Here is a 25,071-nt window from a genome sequence, read left to right on the forward strand (position 1 = left end):
ATCAGAAGGGCACACGCTAATTTAACTTGGCGTCAAGGACTGTTAAAGTTGATGGGTCAGAGCATCATTCCTTGAGGAGGAGGAGCCGTTGCATTGGTGTTTTAATTGAAGTCTGAATAAAGCTGAGCGCCTCCGGGTTAGTGAGCATGGAAGTTTGACAGAGGGAGGAGTTTGGTGGAAGTGATTCAATCTGCACATGAACCCTGATGGAAGGCAGGAGAGAGAGGGGTCAGCTGCTCAGCTTTGTGGGGGGAAAGAGAGAGAGAGAAGGAGGGAGAGGAGAAGTGATCATCAGAGTGGTGTTTCCGCAATCTCTGACCTCTCCTAAAGCTGTGCTTTAGTTGTCACAAATACATTAAGCTTGCCACATGTACAGTTTGCACTTCAAATAGAAGGCTATCAATTCATTGACCATCTCTGTCCAATTCTGATTACTCGCGCGCACATACTCCCAAACTCTTCTCTTCCTGACTCACTCTTTTCTCTCCTGTCATTCTCTGGCCCTCCACTGCTCCCTCCCACTTTCTGTCCCTTCTGTGCTCTCCCCCTATCTCTTTCCCTGTTCCCCTGTTCCCCTTTTATCCCCCTTTCCAGGAGCCCCCGTTTTTTCCATAATCTATCTCTTCCCTCCTTTGTGTCCCTACCCGCCTCCCTCCTCTACTCCTGTGTTCCTTGCCCTTATATCTCTCGTGCCCAAGCATTCTGGTGAATCTTTGGAGGAGTAAATTGTGGAGGGTGGCGTTGCCCGGGAGATCAATGTGTTTGAAGGCAGTAGGGGCCAGTGGAATGTTGAGAAAGTTTGTTTCCTTACACAGCAGGTTGTGATGGTTCAGTGCTCGGCCTGAGAGAATGACACATCCAGATTGGACAGTAACTGTCCAAGAGAAATTGTATAAACCTTCCAGAAGGAAACATTCACGCGACAGTGTGGGAAAGGAGCAGGCCTTTGGATAACTCTGTCAGAGAGCTAACACAGGCACAGTGGGCCGAATGACATCCTCTTATGCTGTATAATTCCATCAAGTATTACTTTTACAAACCTGAAGCTAAGCTTTAGTGGCCTCCATTACTCTTTGGTCATTTTTGTGAAATGCTATACATTGACTTCTTGCATGATTTAATTGCATGTGTGTGCGTGTGTGCAAGTGCTCCTATGTATGCACGTATGCCTGTCTGCCTGTTTCTGTGTACATAGATATTCCTGCTGCTCTACAATTTTGCAGTACTCTCACTTGACAATGATTGGGGAATGGTGAGGGCTAGGACAGGCAGGGTGTTGGGCTTTGGCAGCGATTGGGAGCCGTCGACACTGCAATCCTGTAAGAGGAGTGTACGTGTGTGTTTTCTTTGGCCTTGGCCTCCCTGAGTGAGACGTGACATTTCTTGACGAACAAGTTCTGCTTTCAGGTTTATATGGCTGGCTTGGCCGTAATACAATGCGTGTGTGTGTGTAATAGAATGGAGGAGGGGAAGCTTTTCAGCTTCCAGTCTGTCAAGTAGCAACTCGCCTTCCTTTTGAGCAGGAGAAATCTTTGTTTTAAGAAGGCGCGCACACGCACACATAGAACCAGGCGCAGACTCATGGTCTCACACTCACGGGCACGCGCGCACACACACGTGCACACAGATACATATACAAACATGTACACATGCACACCTACTTATGCGCGCACTTTTTTTTAACATGGCCCGCGCGTGCATTCATTCCCTCATATACACACACACACACACTCTCTCATGTGCGTGCACGCGAACACACTCTTGCTCGCAACGCGCGCTCGCTCACGCTATCTCGCTCATATGCTGTTGCTTTCTCGCCCTCGCCCCCGCGCTCTCTCACATGCACGCGCACGCTCACGCCCGCAACCCATCCGCAGGCGCTGTGCCCCGAGTCCTGCCGAGCAGAGGGAATGCAAGGAATTTCACGCCGTCGCTGTGGCAGCTGCCGTTGACCCCCCCCCTCTCCTCTCCTCTCCTCTCCTCTCCTCTCCTCCCTGCAAGAAGGATCCGCGCCTTCCCTCCCCCTTTCCTCCTCCTCCTCCTCCTCCTTTTGTGGAAGGGTAGGGGGGTGGGTCACTGTTGGGTCGTCGCCGTGGAGACAGCGCAGAGCCATGTAGAGTTTAAACAGCAGAATAAAGAGCTGGGTCAATTGCTTCTCCACATATGTACTGCACCTGGCGGTCTCCAGTGCTCCGTGATCTCCAGCTGCTTTGCATTTGCGTGCGTTTTTTTTTTCCATAAGACGCATTGTGATCTGATACCTGGGAGTGCAGTTTTGGTTCTCCTTCTCCGAGGAAGGACGTTCCTGGGAATGGACGGAGTGTGGTGAACGTTTCCCAGACTGATCCCTGGGGTGGCAGGGCTGTCACTGCAAAGAGAGAGACTGGATCGGTTAGGACTATGTTCGCTGGGGTTTAGAAGAGTGGGTGCGGGTCTCGCAGCAATCTACAAAATTCTAGCGGGGTGAAACCCAAGTAAAGCAGTGTTTCCGATGAGCCGGGGGCTCACAGGGGTAGGCAATTGAGGATTGAGATGAGCTGGACGAGAATAATTGGGTGCTGGTTTTTGAACTGCACAGACTCGATGGGCCAAAAGGCCTTTCCTGTATGCTGTGAACCTTCAGGGTTCTTTGAGGAGAAACGTCTTCGCTCAGCGGGGGTGGGGAGCCGGCAGAAATCTCTCTCCCACCGAAAGCGATTTGGGCCGAAACAACACGAATGTCTTCAAGAAGGGGTTAGATATGTCTCTTCGGGCTAAAGGAGTCGAAGGGTCTGAGGAAGGAAGAAAGAAAGAAAAAACGGGAACACGGGTGGGGTGCTGCGTTGTTGAATGGCAGTGGAGTTTGGAAGGGCAGAGCGGCCTACTCCTGTTCCTGTTTTCTGTGATGCCCTGCCCACACAGGTGCTGCACCCACCCATGTACAATCCATCCGTGGTGCTGCGCTTTTAGGGAACTGGGGTGGTGGGCAGAGGGGGAATGTTGGGGCGAAAGGGAGGAGTGAACGCCTTCCTATAATTTGCATTGCAGAGCTGCTGCTCAGAGCTTTGCTACTGGCTGCCGCTGCGTGTGTGCGCACAACCGGGTCCCCACTCACCCCTCGATTCCACTGCTGCCCCCTTTCGCCGCTGCCACGTGAAAAGTCAACGTACGACCCGGCAAAGGAGAAAGGGAGGCCTTTTGGCCGAAGGGAGGGACACGGAACGCGTCCAGCTGTGAGACTGCCCAAACTCCTCCTCTGTAGACTCACCGATAACCTGTCAACAATCGAGAATTGAACAAAGTCAACCAACAGCCTCCCACCATTTAGCTTCAATACGGGGGTGGGGAGGGGGACGCAGTTTGCAGGGCAGTAGGCGCTGGCCTCTTTAATCTACCGCGTTTGACAATGTCCTTCGATTATGTTCAAATGAGGGGCAATCCTTTTCGTTATTTTCTGCTTGTATTGTTATGTTAATAATTTGCCACTCGCTACAATTTCCAAAAGTTTTCAAAGTTCACGAATGGACTGGATAAGGTAGATGTTAGGGCCTTGGGGCTACTGTTCCCAATCATAGAGTCATACAGCACAGAAATAGACCCTTCGGTCCAACCAGTCCATGCTGACCATGTTCCCAAAATAAACTAGTCCCACCTGTCTGCTCCTGGCCCAGATCCCTCCAAATCTTTCCTATTCATGTACTTGTCTAAATGTCTTGTAAACGTTGTAATTGTACCCATATCCACCACTTCCTCAGGAAGTTCATTCCGTGTGTGAACCACCCTCTATTAAAAAAAAATTGCCACTCCTGTCTTTTTAAAATCTGCCTCCTCTCACCTTAAAAATGTGCCCTCTAATTGTGAAATCCCCCATTCCTGGGGAAAAGGCACCTACCATTAACCCTATCCATACCCCTTAATTATTTTATCAACTTCTACAGCGTAGAAGAATGAAGAACGAGAGAGCGTAGATTTAATGTGATGTTCAAATGAAGCAAAGGTGATGTGAGAGGAAAATTTATTTTTCTCAAAGTGAGTAGTGGAATGCACTGCCTGGAAATGTGGTGGAGGCAGGTTCATTTGAGGGGTTCAAGAGGGGAACTGGATGGTTATTTGGATTGAAATGGCATGCAGGGACATAGAGAAACAGCATGAGATTAATTCATTGAGTGATGCATTTAGAAGGTGTAATGCAGGAGGGAAGTAAACAGTAAATGGCAGAACCCTTAGCATCAACATACAGAGAGGTCCAGGTGTACAGGTCTGCAGTTCCCTAAAAGTGGTAACACAAGTGGAATAAGTGGTCAAGAAACTTTATGGCATGCTTCCCTTCATTGGACAGGGCATAGAGTGTAAGAACTGCAGCTGTACAGAACTTCAGGAAGGCCACATTTTGGAATATTGTGTGCAGTTCTGGTTACTATACTACCAGAAGGATGTGGAGGATTTGGGGAGGGTACAGAAGGGGTTTATCAAGATGTTGCCTGGTTTGGCGGGTATTAGCAGTAAGGAGAAATTGGATAAACATGGTTTGTTTTCAATTGAATGTCGGAGGATGAGAGGTGACCTGGTACAACTTTACAAAATTGTGAGAGGAATGGATTGTTGAAGTCTCTCTTTTTTTTCCACATGGTAGAAATGTCACTTACATAGGTTTAAGGTAAAAAGGGGTAAGTTTAAAGGAGATGAGAGAGGTAGGTTTTTCTTTGCACAGAGGGTGGTAAGTGCCTGGAATGTGCTGCCAGAGGAGATGGTGGAGGTGGATACAATAGTAATGTTTAAGAGGGATCTTGACAGATATAGGAATAACCAGGTAATAGAGGGATACGGACCACGTAAAGGCAAGAGGTTTTTAGTTTAGCAAGGCGTCCAATGTCGACGCAGTTTTGCTGTGCTGGAGGGCCTGTTTCTGTGCTGTCCTGTTCATTGTAGGTAATAGAATGAAATGCACACACAGGCACTCAGTTACGCACACAGACATTCGGATATGCACACAGGCGTGGACACACATAGACAGGAACGCACACGTAGACAGGCGCACACACAGGCATGTGCACACACATACAGGCACACTCACAGGTCTACAGACGGACAGAGACACACGTGCACTCAAAGATAGATGCACAGACCATGGAAACCAGTGACTCACTGGCTTCCCAAAACAATGAGAATGCTGACATCCTGGTACAGGATTGAGTCAACTGAAACACTTTAAAGTTTTTTTTTGTGTGGTTTTGTTGCTGCTGTGTGAAAAGGATTGGGAGCCAGAGGTGGTGAATAACGTATATTGTTGTCAGACATTTGCCCCTGAGACCATCTTCCATTTACATACCTGCATCTGGGTGCTGCAGGGCAGGGAGGGAGGTTTATGTGAGGGAGCAATAGGCGTGAGGATGCTCTGAGAAGGGGCTGGGTGTGGTGTGATGAGAAATCTGGATCTGTCGTTGGGGGAGGTGGCGTGGAGAGGAGGATTCTGTAGGTTAGGCGTGCAGGGACGGTGCAGCACTTACGGTGTAAGAACGCTCTGGGTTAGGTGTGTGGGGGGGTTACGATATAAGAACGCTCTGGGTTAGGTGTATGGTGGGGTTACGATATAAGAACGCTCTGGGTTCGGTGTATGGGAGGGGGTTACTATGTCAGAACGCTCTGGGTTAGGTGTATGGGGGGTGGTTACGTTGTAAGAATGCTCTGGGTTAGGTGTTTTGGGGGGGGGGGGTGGGGGTTGCAGTTACGTTGTAAGAACGCCCTGGGTTAGGAAACGGACAGTACGATCTGGGCTGTGAGAGAAGCGTAAGTGTCGCAGGATCCTACCCCTAACCATGGCCTGATTGTGGATGGGTTTCAAAGATGAGAATCGTAAAATCACAGAATCCTTACAGTGCGGAAGCAGGCCTTTTAGCCCATTGACTCCAAGAGCATCCTATCCCCCTACCCTATCCCTGTCACCCTGCATTGCCCATGGTCGACCCACCCTAACCCTGCACATTTTTGGACTGTGGGAGGAAACCGGAGCACCCGGAGGAAACCCACACAGACACGGGGAGAATGTGCAAACTCCACACAGACAGTTGCTCGAGGGTGGAATTGAACCCGGGTCCCGGGCGCTGTGAGGCAGCAGTGCTGACCCAATGAGCCACCGTGCCCGCCCCAAAGGTCTTGGAAAGAGCTTCCTGCTACCTGTAGCGATGTTTGCCCCCACTGTGGCCTTGAAAGTTGGGTTCTCTGCATTTTTCAGTGAAACTCGAGATGGCTTTAATTATTGAAACACCAGAAACCAGTGAGAGTGAGCATTGCCTGGGTCACAGAATAGCTCCTGGAGTACAAAACCTGCTCGGGATCTGTGCTCGGAGCCTGAGAATGCAGCGACTCTTCTTGCGAGGTTGTTTATCAGTTGACTGATAATGTGGCCACATTGTGTGTCTGGGTGTCAGAGAGTGCAGCATCTCACGCCGAAGCCTGTCCAGTCTTGTTAACTGTTAATTACACTCGTGTTTATCACGTGGTCAATTGCCAAGGGCTCTCAGTTATTAATTACTTTGATGGGCGCTCACTCCTTCCTGTCTCTCTGGGTGACTGTGCCAGTCATTTTGTCAGTGAGCGCTCCACAAGCACAGGATCAGCTGAAGGGCTGCACAGTGTTGCTGTCTTTTCACGTGTCCCTCTTTTGTCACCCCCGTGCCCCCCTCTCTCATTGCCCCCGTGTCTGGTGTGTTTTCCAGGACGCCAAGAGATGTTCCTGCTGAGATGTAGCTTAGTAGGCGCCACTCATGTCCCCTCAGTCTGATGGTGGCAGGTTTGAGGCTGTTGCAAATTACTACTGGGATCGAAAGAGATTTCGCTCGAGTGAGAGAGTGTGTGAGGGAGGAGACAGGTCTGATTCACAGTGGCCCGTCCCCTGACTATCTTTGCTCCAAGTCCACGCCCAGACCTAACCAATCCAGTGCAGTGAGCATCAATAGGAAACAGACTTGCATAATCGCACTCAACAAGAGCGGACTGGAGTCTTGTTCTGCAGATTGAGCACTGGTGCAGTGCTGCCTTTTGCCTGTGACTTTAAAATGAAGCTTGAGACAATGTCAGATGCTGAGATGTTTTCCCCTGTCCTGGGCTGGGGAGTCCAGGGCATGGGTAACCTTCTCTTGAGCAAGGCACCTGCTACTTTAGGCCCACAAGGCTACGGGCCAAGTGCTGGAGTGTGGGAGTTGAACAAGGGCATTTCCCAGTGTTGTAACTGTTGGGTTGGTGGTCCTTGGGAAGAGCCACGGATGGCCTGTCTTCAAGTGTAGCCAACAGCAGGGCAAGTACAGAAAGCCAGAGCTGAGCCCGAAATACATGAGTGAACTTGATGCAGGGGCCAAATGGCCTGAAGCAGCTCTGTTAAAAATTCCATGAGATTACTTCGGGTCATTTCCCGGTGCCAGGTCTGATGTTTATCCCTGAACTAACGTCGGTAAAACATGATTGCTTCACTATTTTGGGAGAGCTCATCATGCACATGTTGCTGGTCACATTCTCTGTTTTAATACCTGTACGTAATTGGCTAGGAGGGGATTTAGGACGGCCAAGACTTGAAAGTTGCTATTTAAATGAAACTGTTGCATGTACGTTTCTTCCCCGGGGATCAACTGTTCTCAGGAATGCCATTTGGATGTATCTCTGGTTGGCCCTGGAGGTGAGGTGTCTGTCGCCGTGGTCTTTGACATAGAGACGTACAGCATGGAAACAGACCCCTCGCTTCAACCAGTCTGTAGCTGAACGTAATCCCAAACTAAACTGGTCCCACCCGCCCATATCCCTCCAAGCCTTTCCTATTCTTGTACTTCTCCAAATGTCTTTTAAACCTTGTAACTGTACCCGCATCCACCACTTCCTCTGGAAGTTCATTCCACGTGCGACCTACCCTCTGTTTGTTCGGAAAAAAAAAAAAAAATTTGCCCCTCACGTCTTTTTTGAATCTCTCTCCTCCTCACCTTAAAAACTGTACCCCCTAATCTTGAAACCCCCCCCATCCTAGGGAACCACTAACCCTATCTATATCCCTCATGATGATATATACCTTTATAAGGTTGTCTGTCAACCTCCTTTGCTCCAGTGAAAGAGGTACGAACCTCTTCCCAATAACTCAAACCTTCCACATCCGGCAACATCCCGATAAATCTCTTCTAACCCCCACCACCACTCCCCCCTCCCCCCAAGCTTAATAATATCCTTCCTGTGATGGGGTGACCGGATCCTGTTGTTGACCGTCGCACTGTCGAAGCAGAGAGAGCTTAACGGAGTTTCTCCTGCTGGCTCCAGGTCTCAGTATTCGCAGCAGTCAGGAGGAGGAACCTGTGGACCCCCAGCTGATGCGATTGGACAACATGCTGCTGGCGGAGGGGGTAGCCGGGCCGGAGAAAGGCGGTGGCTCGGCGGCGGCCGCGGCCGCAGCCGCAGCATCCGGGGGCATCTCACCCGATAACTCAATCGAGCACTCGGACTACCGGGCGAAGCTGGCCCAGATCCGGCAGATCTACCACACCGAGCTGGAGAAATACGAGCAGGTAAACATGCAACAAGGGCCCTGCTCGCGGGGACGGCACGGGGCTAGGTATAGAGCAAAGCTCCCTCTACACTGTGTCCACCACCAAACACACCCAGAGCAGGGACAACACTGGGTTAGGTACACAGTAAAGCTCCCTCTACACTGTGCCCCCATCGAACACTCCCAGGACAGGGGCAGCACGAGGTTAGATACAGAGTAAAGGCTCCTTTGTCAGTGAAGTCTTGATTTCATCTAACTCTGTGCACTCCTTCTTGTTTTTCTTTTACCCCCTCCTGATGCAGTCTGTCCATCTGCACCATTCTTCCTCGTTCTGTGTAGATATGCGCCTGTGCTCTGTGGGCTGAAGTAGCATCCATACTGGCCCTGTTGGCCCTGGGGGGCCTGGAGCAGTGTCCGTACTGTTGGCTCTGGGGGTTTGTCTGAAGCAGTGTCCATACTGTTGGCCCTGGGGGGTGCTGGAGCAGCATCCATACTGTTGGCCCTGGGGGATACTGGAGCAGCATCCATACTGTTGGCCTGGGGAGCCTGGAGCAGTGTCCGTACTGTTGGCCTGAGGGTTTGTCTGGAGCAGTGCCCATACTGTTGGCCTGGGGGGTGCTGGAGCAGTGCCCATACTGTTGGCCTGGGGGGTGCTGGAGCAGCGTCCATACTGTTGGCCTGGTGGGCCTGAGGCCAGGTCTTATCTTCACTGGGCTCTTGGGCCCTCCCTGTCCGTTTTCTCTCAGGCCTGCAGTGAGTTTACGACACACGTGATGAACCTCCTGAGGGAGCAGAGTCGAACGAGGCCCATCTCCCCAAAGGAAATCGAGCGGATGGTCGGGATAATCCACCGGAAGTTCAGCTCCATCCAGATGCAGCTAAAACAGAGCACTTGCGAGGCGGTCATGATCCTCCGGTCCCGGTTCCTGGACGCCAGGTCAGTACAGATATTCCCTAACCCCTCCCGGACCCACTCTGGGGATCGGTGAGGATCAGCAGGAATCGGGGATCAGTTGTAGGAACTGCCCAGTTTGGTTTGGTGTGCGTGTGCGGTGGGCGTGGGAGGGGAAGGGGGACTGAAGGAAAGATGAGGGCCAACCGTGGAGGGTATAGACGGAGTTGGGGGTGTGGGGAGGGAGTAACGAAACAGTGAGCAGGGGGAGCATGGGTGAGGGAGGGAGCTGGGGGTGAGCGGGAGTGAGGGAGATGGGGGGAACCAGAAGGAGGGAGGGAGCTGGAGGGAAATGGAGGGTGGGCAGTGTGGGGGAGTGGAAATGAGATGATGTACAGAAGGAGTGGAGGGGGAATTGAACGAGAGAGAGAAGGGGAGAGGGAGGGATGGAGAAAACAGTGTCCTGGGTACCAGGAGTACAGTGGGAGGGAGTGGGAAGGTGTGGGGGGGTGTGGAGCGCGGGAGTGGGAAAGGGAAGCAGGAGGAGTGTGGGTCTTTTTTTTTTAAACTGAGGGAGGAGGCGGTGGTGAATGGAAGGAGGGAAGGTGGGGAACGCAAGAGAGAAAGGCGGAGGGGTGTTGGAATTGGGGGAGGACGGGTAACCGTGAAGTACAGGTGCTGTCCGAGGCAAGGATGGGGTGTTCGAATCTAATTTGTATTTTTAAGTTTTGGGGGGGTGGCGGGCGCGGTGGGTGGGGTTGTCAAGGTTCCTGACCAGCTGGGTCTGGGATTGGCCTGGGACCAGCGGTGTTGGTTCATTTAACCTGGATCACTTTGCCTGCGCTCCTAGCCTGTGATCAGCAGTTCACCACGCCATCACCAGCAAGGTGGAGCTGGGGGTGGGGGGCCTTGGCCTTCGGTGCGTCACTCCTCGCGATGGTGTCTAACGGTGAACGATAAGCCCTCTGCTCGCACTCTCCCCACCCCTCAACAGATCTCGCCGACTCGCTAGTGACTTGTGAACTTTCCTTCTGCAGGAGAAAGAGACGTAACTTCAGCAAGCAGGCCACAGAGATTCTGAACGAATACTTTTACTCTCACCTCAGTAACCCTTACCCCAGTGAGGAGGCCAAGGAAGAGCTGGCAAAGAAGTGTGGTATCACTGTATCGCAGGTCAGTGTATCGCAGGTTAGACCCATTTAACCTTCTCACAGGTACCTTTTCTCTCGTTATTGTTTTGTGTGCCTGCTGCTGCGGCTCCCCCCCCCCCCCCCCGCGCTCCATGTTTTATTTCCGCGGCCTTTTCATTGTTTTTGTGTGATTTTCCTTTTTTTTTTTTGAAAGTTTGAATTCCTTTCGTCGACACTTTTTTATAACGACTGCATAGCTCGTCCACTCCCTGGACGGCTCCGGAGTGATCTACAGGTGGATTTTGACCTATAGCAAGAGAGAGAGAGAGAGAACATATTTCCTGTTGTCAGGGAAATCTGAAAGAAAATGAGCTGTTTTGGCGGGTATTTGTCGGGACTCACGTGAGGAACGCTGTGTAAATATAGCCCCTTTATTCCTAGAGTCGTCATTAACATCAAGGTCTTACAAAGCACACACAGTTCTCCAGTTTACTTGACTTCCACACCACGACTGATCAAAAGCACGGACCAGGTTCAAGTACTGAACAAGAATTACTATTTTTACAAGGCATTAGACTCTAGTTACAGTTGAGCAGTTATAAACCATCAGCATATAACATTGCCAATTAAAACTCTAATATCCTTATAAACTCCCCCTACGAAGACAGACAGACAGAGTTATAAAGGTCAGAAGTTGCTGGGAAACCTCAGCAGGTCTGACAGCATCTGTGAGGAGAAATCAGAGTTAACGTTAACTGTTCCAGTTCTGAAGAAGGGTCTCGACCCGAAACGTCAGCTCTCCTGCTCCTCTGATGCTGCTTGGCCTGCTGTGTTCATCCAGCTCGACACCTGGTTATCTCAGATGATTCTCCTGTTGGCCAGCGCTTTGCTTCAGTCATCTTTCTGTCATTTGGCGGGAGGCACAAGGAAGTCTCTGACTCTACAGTTAAAAGTCACAGCAGATAGCACCTGTTGCAGGAAAGATCAAGTGGTTTCCTTCATGTTGAGTTCTGACTGCACAGAACAGGGAGACCATGCCTGAGCTGGAGAAGGGCATCTCTCTGTTTCGCGTGCCCCATCTCGCTCGCTCGCTCTCTCTCTCTCTCTCCCTTGTTCCCAGCTGTCCAGTCTGCAGTTATTGCTTATTCAGCAGTTTACATTATACCTGCAATGAGCATCAGGTTACTTGCTTTGGAAACTACAGCCACCCTTTCACGCACTTCTTTTCTTAAAAGAACTCTTTCTGATTTCAGTCCATGTGCTTTTCTTTTCAAAAAAAAGACGCAAAATAAAAAAAGAGACACCCTTTCTTTCGCATTGCCTTTGTTCACAAGGTGTCATGGGAATCTGGAACTTCCTACCCTTTTAAAGGATCACCTGAGGGGTCAATAGGAGATTTCAGAAGTGAGGTCGTTTGTGACGTAAGGACGTAAAGCCTGATGGAAGCGAGACAGGTTAAGTTAGGACACAGATCAACCATATGACGGAGCATGTTTGAAGGGCTGAATAGCCTCTTTCTGCTCCTGAGTGGCTGCAGAGAGGGATTGCCAGAAATCTCATGGCAGGAATCAGCTGGTCAAACGCAGCGCCTCATGAGTCAGGTGGGTTCAAGTCCCGACCAGGCTTTGGCCGAGGCTGGTGCTGTCTATTCGACACGGTATGTCTCTAAGATGGGACGCTGTACTGAGACTGTGTCCCCTCAGCCAAAAACCTCAGCCTATTCTTGTCAGGGAGTTCTCCTTTCTGTCCTGGCCAATATTTAACTTTCAGGTCAACGCCACTGAAACCTGGCCAAGTACCTCATCACCTGTTTGCAGGAGCTTACTGTGGGCAAATTCCCCACTGCAATTCCCAACACATTGATAAAGAAACAGGCCCCTCGAGACTATTTCACCATTCAATACGGTTCACCTCCAGTCCATGTTCCTGCCTTAACCCTAGCTCCCTTATTGATTCCAGTCTTGTGTGTACTCAACAATCGAGCATACTGTTACAACTCTGAGATAACTTCCTCAAGCTAAATCAGACTCCCTGTCACTAGGTTCGTAACACAGTGAAATGAAAACATTTACCGACCCTCAAAACCGCCTAATCGTTCCTAACCTGACTTTACAAGTAACGGATCTTGACCACCTAGTTTATAACTTAAGAATTAACAATTTATTATTGAGTATATAACTTTTTAAGAACATAAGTAATAAGGTAATCTAATTAATATCTGTGACGTAAAGTCCAGATCTTCTGATTATAACCCCCAACTGATAGACAGACAGGCTTTGGTAAGAGATGAAGCAAAAAGCAAATAAATGAATTATAATTTGCCAGTTCAATATTCCTTTTCAAATGATGGATAGCAGACCTTCACAAAATCCTTGAACAATGAGTTGTTCACAGGCGAGTAGAACTGCATGTCATGAATGCCAAACACCAGTGAATGAGAATAGATTCAGCACACTTCCAGAAACATTCTTATTCCTTACAGATTGGGATTCTTTTCTCAGGACGTTCAACAATTTGATAGCTTGATTGAATACCAGAGAGACAAGAGGGAGCAAAACATAACAGCATCTCTGGAGCTTCCAAAAATCTGTCTCCTGCCAAAATGCAGTTCTTTTTCCAATCGGAATACTGTGGTTGGCAGGTTAGAACAAAGAAAATTACAGCACAGGAACAGGCCCTTTGGCCCTCCAAGCCTGCGCCGATCCAGATACTCTACCTAAACCTGTCGCCTATTTTCCAAGGATCTGTATCCCGCTGCTCCCTGCCCATTCATGTATCTGTCTAGATACATCTTAAATGACGCTATCGTGCCCGCCTTTACCACCTCCACTGGCAACGCGTTCCAGGCACCCACCACCCTCTGCGTAAAGAACTTTCCACACATATGTCCCTTAAACTTTTTCCCCTCTCACCTTGAAATCGTGACCCCTAGTAATTGAGTCCCCCACTCTGGGGGAGAAAGCTTCTTGCTATCCACCCTGTCTATACCTCATGATTTTGTAGACCTCAAGTTAGCTATGGTCTCCTCCTTATTAACCAATTCACTGCCAGCCAGCTAACAGCCCTGAGCGTAACAACAACAGCAACTGGATGCTACATCATCTACAGAGTACTTAGAATGGTAACTAAGGTGCATTATCTTCAAGGCCAGCTCCCATCAGCACACACCACTCTTTGTTCTCTTCTCTTTTAAAGCAAGCTGCTGTTCAAAGTTCAACTCTTGACATCAACACTCGGTTCCAATTAAAATGAGCTAAATATATGAAAAGTAGTGACGACCCCTGCAATTCACCGTCCCCTGGAGTCACAGTCTAAGGATACGGTGGGGTGGTTGGCCGGGAGAGTAGGCCATTGAGGATTGCGATGAGGAGAAATGTCTTCATCCAGAGAGCGGGGAGCCTGTCGAATTCCCTGCCACAGAAAGCAGTTGAGGCCAAAACATTGAATGTTTTTGAGAATGAGTTCTTGGGGCTGGATGGGGGAGGAATTGTGAACAAAGTTAGATGAAGGGCTGTGGTCACGGTGGAGCAGGCTGGGAGGGCTGAATGGCCTCAGTGGCCGGCCGCCCAACCCAGCCCAGTTGGCAGTGTTCACCAAACTATTGCCACCTGACCACCAATAGCCCATAAAATCAGCCAAGGCTTCGCCTCTCCGTACAGCGGTTGGGCCAGAGGAGTGGAAATCTCCTAGCAACCGCCGCAGCAACCCGAGGCCCACGGAGGTCGAAGGAGAAAGCCCGCCAAGCCTTACAAAAGGCATCAACTGAGTGCCGACACCACCGCGTGCCAAGGGTGGAATGGTGCTGTAATTTCCACCCTTGCTTGTTTCCCCTGATGGGAGTGTCCCTGGGCTGTGGTTCTGCTGTGGCCCTCTAGTTGTCTCTTACCTCCACATCGCCAGCTGCCCACCTCCCCACAGCCCAGCTCGTCAGCTGCTGGAGCCCTCAGCCCTGCCGTCCGTCTTCTACCTGACGGGGAGGTGGGATCACATGGAACCCCTTGACTCTCACCGTGTCCCGTCCACCCACGGACCTAGACTGGCTTCTGAATTGGTGGCATGTTGACTTCTGGAGCTCTTGCTCTCGCTCTCATTTAACACTCCTCACCCTGCTCCCCCATCTCCCTCCACTCGTGCAGCCCCACCACCTTGCGAGGTAACAGCACTCCCTCCGTCCTGGTCCCCAAGATGTCTGTACAGCACCTATAATCTGTGCCATCAGCTGAATTGGTCGTGAGCTCCCACTCTTACCCCCTGACCTGCTGTGTCTCTTCCCCCTTGCAACATGGGAGCAGGAGGAGGTCACTGTTCAGCCCCTGTTCTAAATACAAACGGTCCTCCGAGAAAACACTGGCTGTCAAACCTCAGGCACCATTTGGTGAGGTGCTTGTGTTGGGATGTTGAATCCTGATTGGTTGTTGCTGTTACCTACTTGGTTGCCATTTTGGATCATGACCGACTGGGTTGTCATCCCTGTGAAGTTAGTATCCGAGCACAGTTCCTGCATTGCCCCTCCTTCTTCTGTTCGACCACTCCTGTCACATCCGTGTTGTGACTCCCTGCCCCATTCAGCTGTGCCTGTTCCTGCAAGCTGGGCGTTCCTAAGGGGATGCTGAGGTCGGGCAGTCTGTTGGACGGTGAGAAGTCCATTGTCACACCACAGCAGTTCAAGGGTTAAGCCACAGATCTTCCTGTTCCAGCTCAGAGCCACTCGACAGAAAGCACCCTCAACTGGTCCAGGTCGGGGGAAGGGGCTCGGGATTACTTAAATCATTTGAAATAATGTCTCCCACATTGAGATTGGTTGGTCGCCCCTGTACGAGAAGTTCCACAATGGAACTCCTTTCAAGGCAGGCGGGGAGCCTTCAGAAAGTGTTTTCAGTCACGGAATATGTCTCCATGTTGTTGTCACATGTAACTAGCAAGACATAAACAGCACAGTTTAGATACAGGGTAAAGGTCCCTCTACTCTTTCAAACACAAGGTAAAGTTTCCTCTAGACTGTTTCCCCCATTGAAACACGTCCAACGCAGGAACAGTATGGGATTAGATAGACAGTAAAGCTGCATCTACACTGTCCCCCATCAAACACTCCCGGAACAGGGACAGCACGGCGTTAGATACAGAATGAAGCTCCCTCTACGCTGTCCCCATCAAACACTCCCAGGACAGGGACAGCACGGGGTTAGAGACAGAGTAAAGCTCCCACTGCACTGTCCCCATCAAACACTCCCAGTGCTGGTACAGCACAGAGTAAAGCTCTCGTTAACATTGATGCACTTGTTCATCATTCCCCTGGGATGTGTTTGAGGAATAAGCAGATACCAGTTTACATTTCCCAGGCTTGGTATACTGGAGCTGCTCCACTAGGGAAGCCCTCGTTTCGCTCTAACTGGAAGATGTGCCTCTGATTCCTTGTGGATTAGGGCTAATTACCAAATTACCTTCCAATCCCCTTGTGATAAATGGAATTGTTTTTGACAAGCAGGGGGAGCTTGTAGCCCCGGGGGTAAATTGGAGTGGGTAGTTAATGTCACTTTTGAGTTAAAGCTCTCATTGTCGCAGAGGGAGACAGAGAGAAGGGACCTGTCGAAGGAGTTCAGTTCAATTGAAGCATTTTTCACCTGAGATCAGATCTGTAGTGTCAGCGTTTGCAGGGTCTTGTGGATCGAGGCAAAGAGATGGTAATTTGATCTCTGCAAGAGCAGCAAGGGAAATGGTGCACATTCCTCCTGGGTTTGCTAATCTCCAGCTGTCAGGAGACCTGGCACAATCTAAGCAAGGTGTTCAGTCAAGTGTAACTTTTAGATGGTTCATCAGTCCCTCCTTTAGCTCACTTCAGATCCAGCCTCTCCCTCCCTGTCCATGAAGGTGCTGATCGCTTCTGATCCAGTCCCTCCCCCATCCTGTAAAGGTGCTGATCTGTTCTGATCCAGTTCCTCCCCCCCTTTGCTGAAGGTGCTGATCTGTTCTAATTTAGTCCCTCCCTCTGCTGAAGGTGGTGATCTGTTTCAATCCAGTGCTCCTGCCCCTGAAGCTGACAATTTATTCTGATCCAGTTCCCCCCCCTCTTCTGAAAGTCCTGATCTGTTCTGATCCAGTCCCTTCCCCATCCTGTGTGGGTGGTGATCTGTTCTGATCCGGTCCCTCCCTCACTTCGGCCCAGTGACAGCACAGCCTCTCCACGGGCTTTACTGAGGTAACGAAGGGTTGGACTGGATCCATCCCGGACTCTGGCTGGTTTTCCTGGCACTCAGAGACAACAAGGTGCAGGGCTGGATGAACACAGCAGGCCAAGCAGCATCATAGGAGCAGAGAGGCTGACGTTTCGGGCCGAGACCCTTCATCAGAAAAGGGGGAGGGGAAGGGGGTTCCGAAATAAATAGGGAGAGAGTGGGAGGCGGATAGAAGAGGGATAGAGGAGAGGATAGGTGGAGAGGAAACAAACAGGTCGAAGAGGCGGGGATGGAGCCAGTAAAGGTGAGTGTAGGTAGGGAGTTAGGAAGGGGATAGGTCAGTCCAGGGAGGACGGACAGGTCAAGGGGGCAGGATGAGGTTGGTCGGTAGGAGATGGAGGTGCGGCTTGAGGTGGGAGGAGGGGATAGGTGGGAGGAAGAACAGGTTAGGGAGGCAGGGACGAGCTGGACTGGTTTTGGGATGCGGTAGGGGGAGGGGAGATTTTGAAACTTATGAAATCCACATTGATACCATTGGGCTGCAGGGTTCCCAAGCGGAATATGAGTTGCTGTTCCTGCAACCTTCGGGTGGCATCGTTGTGGCACTGCAGGAGGCCCAGGATGGACATGTCGTTTGAGGAATGGGAGGGGGAGTTGAAATGGTTTGCGACTGGGAGGTGCAGTTGTTTATTGCGAACCGAGCGTAGGTGTTCTGCAAAGCGGTCCCCGAGCCTCCGCTTGGTTTCCCCGATGTAGAGGAAGCCACACCTGGCACTCACTCGGAAGGATTAGCCCTGCGGGTACCCTGGGAGGGTGGATGGATGGGTTTGTGTTTGAAGCCCGGTTCCTTTGGGGACAGTGCAGGTTTAGAATATAGCCCCTCCTGCCCCATCCCGACTCTTTCACAAACACATTCGACCCCAACAGGTCTCACTTGGCTGCTCCTTGGTTCCATTTCCCGTTTTTTTTCCTACAAACATTTTTTTTTTTCTCTCTGATAAAGTTAATCCCTGACTGAGAAAGAAAACCGGAGACACGGCGCGGGGTGAGGAGACTGACGGGGGTGAACCTGAGAAAGGACCTCAGGGCTGGGACCTGCTCGAATTGTGACGGCCCTTTGGTCAGTAGGTGGTCGTCCTCATTGGGCTGAGTTAGCGGGGGAGGCTTCAGGAGCCGGGCTGGGTTAACAAGGGACAAATGAGCTGTGTTTGAACTGATCGAGAGAGGCTGGCAGAATGCCCCTCCTGTACGAACGCGTCTTCAGGAAGGGAATGGTGCGGGAATGACGAGGCGCTGGTCAGAGGCAAGTCTGCTTATGGGAACGTGAGAGAGAGCGAGAGTCAATGGCATGGGAGGTGGGGAAGAGTCTTGTGCTCTGTGTTGAGTTGGCCATTGTATGATGAGGCGATCCGACACCTTTTCTCTCCATGGGTTGCGCCGGCCGGTGTCCTGGGAGGTGGTGCGGGGTTGGTGGGGGCGGGGTGGGGGGGGGGGGGGGGGCGGTGGGGGGGGGAAGACGGGGAGGGTTGGAGAAAAGAGTTGATGCGTTGAACCTTGGGCTTTGGCGGGGGAAGGGGTGGATGGGTGTGCGTTGTGCAGGAGAAGACGTCTCTGATGGCTTCGTCTGCCTCCCTTCAGGTATCCAACTGGTTTGGAAACAAGCGAATCCGATATAAGAAGAACATTGGTAAGTTCCAGGAGGAGGCTAACATTTACGCTGTTAAGACCGCCGTCAGTGCTACAGCTGCCTCCCAGAACAGCCAAGCAAACTCGCCCACCACTCCCACCTCTGCAGGTAGGTAGGCTGCTAACCTAGCGACAGTATCCTCTCTACTGACTGTTGCTCTTTCAGCACGACAGCCAAAAGGCGGGGGCTTGAGCAAAACGAAAAGATTAAGGAACGAAGACCTGATTGGGTTGAGGCCATTTCATTACCCTCCTAGGGCAGCTTTACCCGTACCACCCAGTCTGAGTCACCTTTTCTTTTCTTTCGTGTTTTGTTTTAGAAAGAGAAAAGCTCCACCTTGTGATCGCAGCCTCCCTTGTCTCTCGCGTCCTGTCGGACGTCTCCCATTTCTCTCGTTTTAAGGTTTTTCTGCTTCGCTCGCTCTGTTTGCATTCCAGCCTTGGCATCTCGTGTGTTTTTTTTCTTTTGTTCACCTGTGATGCTGTTGGCTTTGCTCGTTGTCCCTTTGGTCCCCGTCTACTCTCTGCTGGCACTGCCGGTGTGTTTTGGTCACTGCTCATCTTGCGGGAAAATATGGGAGAAACCGCAACGCGCGAAGAGTTAGCACCGCTGCCTCACAGCGCCCGGAGGCCCGGGTTCGATCCCACCCTCGGGCGACCCTCTGTGCGGAGTTTGCACATTCTTCCCCTATGTCTGCGCGGGGGTGCTCCGGTTTCTCCTCACAGTCCAAAGATTAGATGGGTTAGCCGCAGGAAATGCAGGGTTACAGGGATAGGGTTGCGGGGCAGGGGAATGGGTCTGGGCGGAATGCTCTTTTGGGAGGGGGGCGGGGAGTCAGTGTAGACCCGATGGGCCGAATGGCCTCCTTCCACACTAGGAATTCCGTGATGTGCGCTGTGCCCTTCGCTCAGAAAGTCTCGACTTGCTTCTCTCTGGCACTTCCCTACATTCTGCCTCTCCCGTCACGTCGTCCTTCTCCATCTCTCACTCAGTTTCTTCTTTTCGCACTCCCCTCTCCCTCCCTTCATTATCCCTGCAAACTATTTCATCTTCCTTCCTTGCTCACTCTCTCTTGCTCTGCTCTCTGTCTCTCCCCACTACCCCACCTCCTGCAACCTTTGCTCCAGATGTTTTTATCTCTCTTTGGTGCAAATACACCAACTCAACCAGGCTGTTCGGCCCTTCGAGTCTGCTCTGCCATTCAATACGATTGTGGCTGGTCTGATTTTATCCTTCGCTCAATATTCCTGCACGCCCCCAATACTGCAGTCAAGAATACATTTGCTAGCTCGAGTGCGCCGCCCTTCCTCTGTGTCCCTTGTGTGTACGCGCTCTCTCTCACGCTTGTGCTCGGTCTCCCCACCCCACTCCTGGGTCACTGTGTCATCCTCCCTGTGCTCCCCCCAGCTGTTGAGGCCAGTGGTGCCTGTACCCACTGAACCAAAAGCTGCCTCGTTCCACCTCGGGCTGTCTTTTATTTGGAAGTTTCTTTCTATTTCCCTTCAAACGCCAGAGGAGTAGAGGCAGGGAAGGGGAGGGGACAGGGTTGGACCCTGCCATCTCACTGAGTACTGGTGCGAAGGAGCTGAAATAGTGCCCGCACTGTTCTGTCCCTGCAGTAACCTTGTTGCAGCTCTCTGTATTGGCGAGGCTTTATCGTTTAGCGATTGGGGGTGGGGAAGGTTAGTATAGCCCGACTCAAGGAGATGTGCAGGGATTGAGCTCTGCACTGCCTTTCTGTTCCAAGGCCAGGGCTCTCTAGCCTTGCAGAGGTGCAGTGTACTTTTAATAACCAGAGGACCTTGCGTAGGGTGCTGCTCCCTGTCCTTTCTCATTCTTGGACTACCCGCTGCCCCCCCCACCCCGGGATAGTGCATTTCGAAAACATCTGCACAGCGACCGTGCCTGACCTTGGTTCGCCCTGGCGCAGCCCCCACTTTTGCGACTGTTGGCATGCAATGGCACCCGTCCCAGTGTCAAAGCAGACTCTGTGAGATGATACCGACCCTGCACCCCCAGGCTGTCCCAGCACTCGCTCGCTCGCTCACTCACTCACTCTGCAATTCCTGGGCAGTCCAGTGAAATCCTGAAGGGTTGGCAACAGTCCACGGACCACCTTGGGCTTCGGGGGGTGGGGGGGGTTTTCCAGTTTTGGACAGCTGCTTCGGGGGGTGGGCCTATCTCCCGGGGGTACCCTCACTGCACTGGGTAGGACCACCCTGTATTTGGGGAAAGTGTAGGGGTGGGAAATCCTGAGCAAGGCAGGAAGTTTGTGGGGTAGGTAACTCAGCTCCACTTCTCCCAGTCTGTGCTGAGGTTGCAGGAAGGGTAGACTTCTGCTTCATCATGATTCTTCTGTGGCAGTCTCTCCTTGACCCCCCCCCCACCGATCCTGCTTCCCCCACCCTTTCCTGGTCAAGGGTTTGTGTGAGTTGAGGGGTGAATGGTGGGATTAGTAATGGGGAGGGCCTTGGTGGTGGTTTGCTGTGCATTAATGATATCTCTGCAACTTGAAGCTTCTCTTCATCTTGATCCTGGTGTTTCTCTTTCTCCTCAATAGCTCCTGCCTACTACCCCGACCCTTCTCCGTTTTTGTTTCTCTCACTATCTCTCGCCTCCTGCATCATCGTCCCCCACTTCCCTGCCTGCTTGACCCCCTTCTCCTCTGTCTCTTCCCCCCCTCCCTTTCCGCCTCTTAGATCCTCTTCTACCCCTCTTGCCCCTCGTCCCACCCTTCCCTCGCCCACTCTGCCCTCACCCCCACCCCATCCACGCACCCTCGACCCCACTCCGCCCTCTGTCACCCTGCCCTCGCCCTGTTCACTTGTCCCGTCCAGCACACTCTCCGCCCTCTCTCCTCCGCCTCCTCTCCACCCTCCCTCGCTCCTCTCCTCATCCCATCTTCTCTGCTTCTTCACTCTGCCACCACCACCACCCCCCCCCCCCAAATCTCTCCACCTTTTCCTTTGTGTTTTCTTTTCATTTACACCTTTAATTGAGTGAGTTTCTGACTTGTCCATTCACTGAGGTTGACATATTTTTGTCCCTCTCTGGGTTCAGCCCCAACCCCTCACCACCACCATGTGTGGGGTTGGGCAGGGGGCCAACAACAGCAGGTGCCTGCTACTGGGCTGGAGTCTGAGAACCTGCTGGTGGACCCCTCAACCTGAAACCCACAGTGCCATCTTCCCCCACCGCCAGAGCTGTGCCGGTCTCTGATCCTCTCGCCGCCCCTCACACTGAGAGATTGGAAACTCCATCTCAAGGGCAGACCCCTTTCTAAAGGAAAGAAATAAAGCAACCAGTAGTCCCCATTATGCCTGACGATGTCCATCTTGTAGATCAGGGTGAGTAAACTTAATCCCCGACTGAAGGTCTGAAATTCGTGGAGTAATGTTACACCAATGAGACTGAGCTCCCCAGGCTTTATACTTCAATCGTAGTTGACTTCCGTGGACGAGTCGATGGCCTAGTGTTATCACTGGGCTGTTAACCTTGAGACCCTGGATAATGCTCCGGGTTCAAATCCTGCCACAGCAGGTGGAATTCGGATTCAGTAAAAAAAAAAAAAAAATCTGGAATTAAGAATCTAATGATGACCATTGTCAGGGAAAATCCATTTGGTTCGCTTACGTCCTTCAGGGAAAGAAACTGCCATCCTTACCCGGTCTGCCCGACATGTGATCACCTTCACACGCTGGGCAATTAGGGCTGGGCCCAAAATCTTGTGAATGAATTTAAAGCCATTATCACATTTGGTCTGACATGTTTCCTGATGGTGATTAGTAACGTCCATGCTGTAATGGAACCTTCTTGGAAAGACTGGGGCCAGAGTCACTGGGGGGGTTGGATTTTGGTAATGCGGATAAAACAGGAACGGCGAACCTCAATTGGAACATCACTCAACCTTGGGAGATCTCTCAGTACCTCCAAGGTGGTTGTCTCTCAGAGTGAGGGGCTACCTTGGCTGGAGTGGTCAATTCACCCAACAGTAAGTAGCCTGTGAGACTGCGGACACATGGAATGCCCAGGATTCCAGTGTGGAACATAGTCGGGCCCTCTGGGCGCTGCATTGCTAGTAGAGTCAGTGCACTCAGGCCCTGACTACCTTATCATGTGGGACAACACAGGACCCACAGCACAGCACAGGGGGAGGTGGGGTCAGGACTTCAACCCAGAGCCCTGGTCCTTCATTTGACGTCAGGAAGAACACACAGGCAATCTGCTCATCCTTGTGACATTTGGGCTCATCCAAGTTTTCTGCGGGCAACTTGGTTGCCCACGCCAACAGTGCTGGCGCTCCCACACTGCTTTGTGGGCAGGAAATCCTTTTGGGGAGAGTCCTGAGGTCATGGGATGCGCTGCAGAAGTTCAAGCTGGGTTGTGGAGCTACGTAGCCCATGGTAGGATGCGGTTTTGGGAGGAAGGAGTCTGGTTGATGTTTGGACCTGGGCACTTTGATGTCTTCACGCACTGAGCTGAGAACTGAACCTTCGGTTCAGATGCCTTCGGTTGACTAACGGCTCATTTCCGACGACAGTGGGATGGATTGGGGTTTTCTCCAAGGGTGACGATGTTACGAGCGGAGAAACTGAAGTGGGAGTCAGGAGCCAGCCTCAATCTCGATCTCATTGAGCGGGAGTACAGGCCTGTGGGGCTATGTGGCCTCCTCCTGCTCTTGTGGTGTCAGTGCTGTGTTGCTGTCTCACTCACAACCCTCTCCTCAGCTCCAGGTTGAGCTTCATTGGCACGCTAACCTGCTTTGAGCTCCTGTTCAGTGCCATGATTGGCCCCTCCATTAAGGGCGGCACGGTGGTTAGCACTGCTGCCTCATAGTGCCAGGGACCCAGGTTCGATACCAGCCTCGGATGACTGTCAGCGTGGAGTTTGCACATTCTCCCCGTGTCTGCGTGGATTTCCTCCAGGAGCTCCGGTTCCCTCCCACAGTCCAAAGACGTGCAGGTTAGGTGGATTGGCCATGCTAACTTGCGCATGGTGTTCAGGGATATGCAGACTTAAGTGGATAAGCTGTGGGGGGAAGAGAGTGTGTGCGTGTGTGTGTGCGCACCTGCTTGACAAGTGTCCATCTTAACCCAGAGGATGAGAGAATCTCCTTTTCTGCACCTGTTTAATTTGCAGTTTATCCACCCCATTGGCAGAAACATTAATTTTCTTCCTGTGCTTCTGTTGTTTTAAAAAAAAAGCAACAGACAACAGAGTATCAGAATTGACTGTATGTTTAAAAATGTATGGATTTGACCTTGGTTCATGGTGCAACAGCATTGTGGATGGGCTGTCACTGACTCTGCGCCCTCTTTGTTTAGTTTGCTCACAGCATCTGCTGCCTGTCTACCTTCAGGTAAATCAGTGCATCCTGCTTTCTCTCTGTCTCCCACCCCCCCACTCCCTTTTGCCCTTCCTTTTACTAACACACGCTTCCTTTATGTCCCCCACTCCCTCCCCCAGGTTCAATATCTCATGTACACCTGCTACTCCCCGTGAGCCCACTCTAGGCTAAAGTTCTTAGACCATGGGTTCAAATCCCAGCACAGTAGATAGTGACGTTTAAGCTGAAAAAAGTCTTTAACCGCTGTTAAAAGCCCATCTGATTTACAAATGTCCTTCAGGGAAGATAAGGCTGAAGCATTCGCAGTAATCTTCAGCCAGAAGTGCCGAGTGGACGATCCATCTTGGCCCCCTCCAGCGGTCCCCAGCATTACAGATACCAGTCTTCAGCCAATTCTATTCACTCCACGTGATATCAAGAAATGGTTAGAGACACTGGATACAGCAAAGGCTACAGCCCCTGCCAACATTCCGGCAATGGTACTGAAGACTTGTGCTCCAGAACTTGCTGCTCCCCTAGCCGAGCTGTTCCAGTACAGTTACAACACTGGTATCTACCCGGCAATGTGGAAAATTGCCCAAGTATGTCCTGTACACAAAAAGCAGGATAAATCCAACCCGGCTAACTGCTACCCTGCCAGTCTACCATCAGTAAAGTGATGGAAGGTGTCACTAACAGTGCTATCAAGCAACGCCTCCACAGCAATAACCTGCTCAGTGACGCCCAGTTTGGGTTCTGCCAGGGCCACTCAGCTCCTGACCTCAGTACAGCCTTGGGTCAAACATGGACAAAAGAGCTGGAATCAATGGCTACCACGGGGAAAACTCTCCCAGTGGTTGGAGTCATACCTGACACATAGAAGATGGTCGTGGTTGTTCGAGGTCCTGGAGCTGAGATGACTGACATCCCTGCTGGAGTTCCTCAGGGTAGTGGCCTAGGACCAACAAACACAAACACGTGTGTGCATAGACATGATGACATACACAGGCAAACAATATTGCCTTGGATATTCATGATCATTTCCTTGATTTGCTTACCTGCCTCCTTTCCTCTCTTTCTTCCTCCTCCTCCCTTCTCCTCCTCCCTTCTCCTCCCCACCCGCCACCCCTTTTCCCTCTTGATCTCTTCCTCTCTTCCTCCTCCTTGGCTTCACTGACAACTCCTATGCTTTTACCTCCTATGCTTTTACCTCCTCTGCACCCTCTTTTCCTTTTTCCCTCCCTCCTTCATTCTGTCTTGTTCATTTTTTTTCTTTCTCTCCATTTTTTTCTGTCCTTTTTCTCGCTCCGTCATGCTTGCAACCACTGTGGCTCATTCTCGCTCGCGCTGTCTCTCTCTCTAT

The 25,071-nt window shown here is 51.3% G+C and overlaps 1 protein-coding gene across 1 annotated transcript in view; it reads left to right on the plus strand.

Annotated features, from left to right (window-relative positions):
* The window catches only part of LOC109922558 (pre-B-cell leukemia transcription factor 2-like), a 69,351-nt gene that overhangs the window by 37,445 nt on the left and 6,835 nt on the right, over positions 1-25,071 (plus strand). The window contains exons 5-8 of the mRNA XM_048616526.1: positions 8,275-8,519; positions 9,247-9,437; positions 10,430-10,565; positions 18,334-18,490. Coding sequence (XP_048472483.1) covers positions 8,275-8,519; positions 9,247-9,437; positions 10,430-10,565; positions 18,334-18,490 — 729 coding nt within the window. The remainder of the gene's footprint in view (positions 1-8,274; positions 8,520-9,246; positions 9,438-10,429; positions 10,566-18,333; positions 18,491-25,071) is intronic.

This window comes from Rhincodon typus, chromosome 35 (genome assembly GCF_021869965.1).
Source record: "Rhincodon typus isolate 14 chromosome 35, sRhiTyp1.1, whole genome shotgun sequence".
Lineage (NCBI taxonomy): Eukaryota > Metazoa > Chordata > Chondrichthyes > Orectolobiformes > Rhincodontidae > Rhincodon > Rhincodon typus.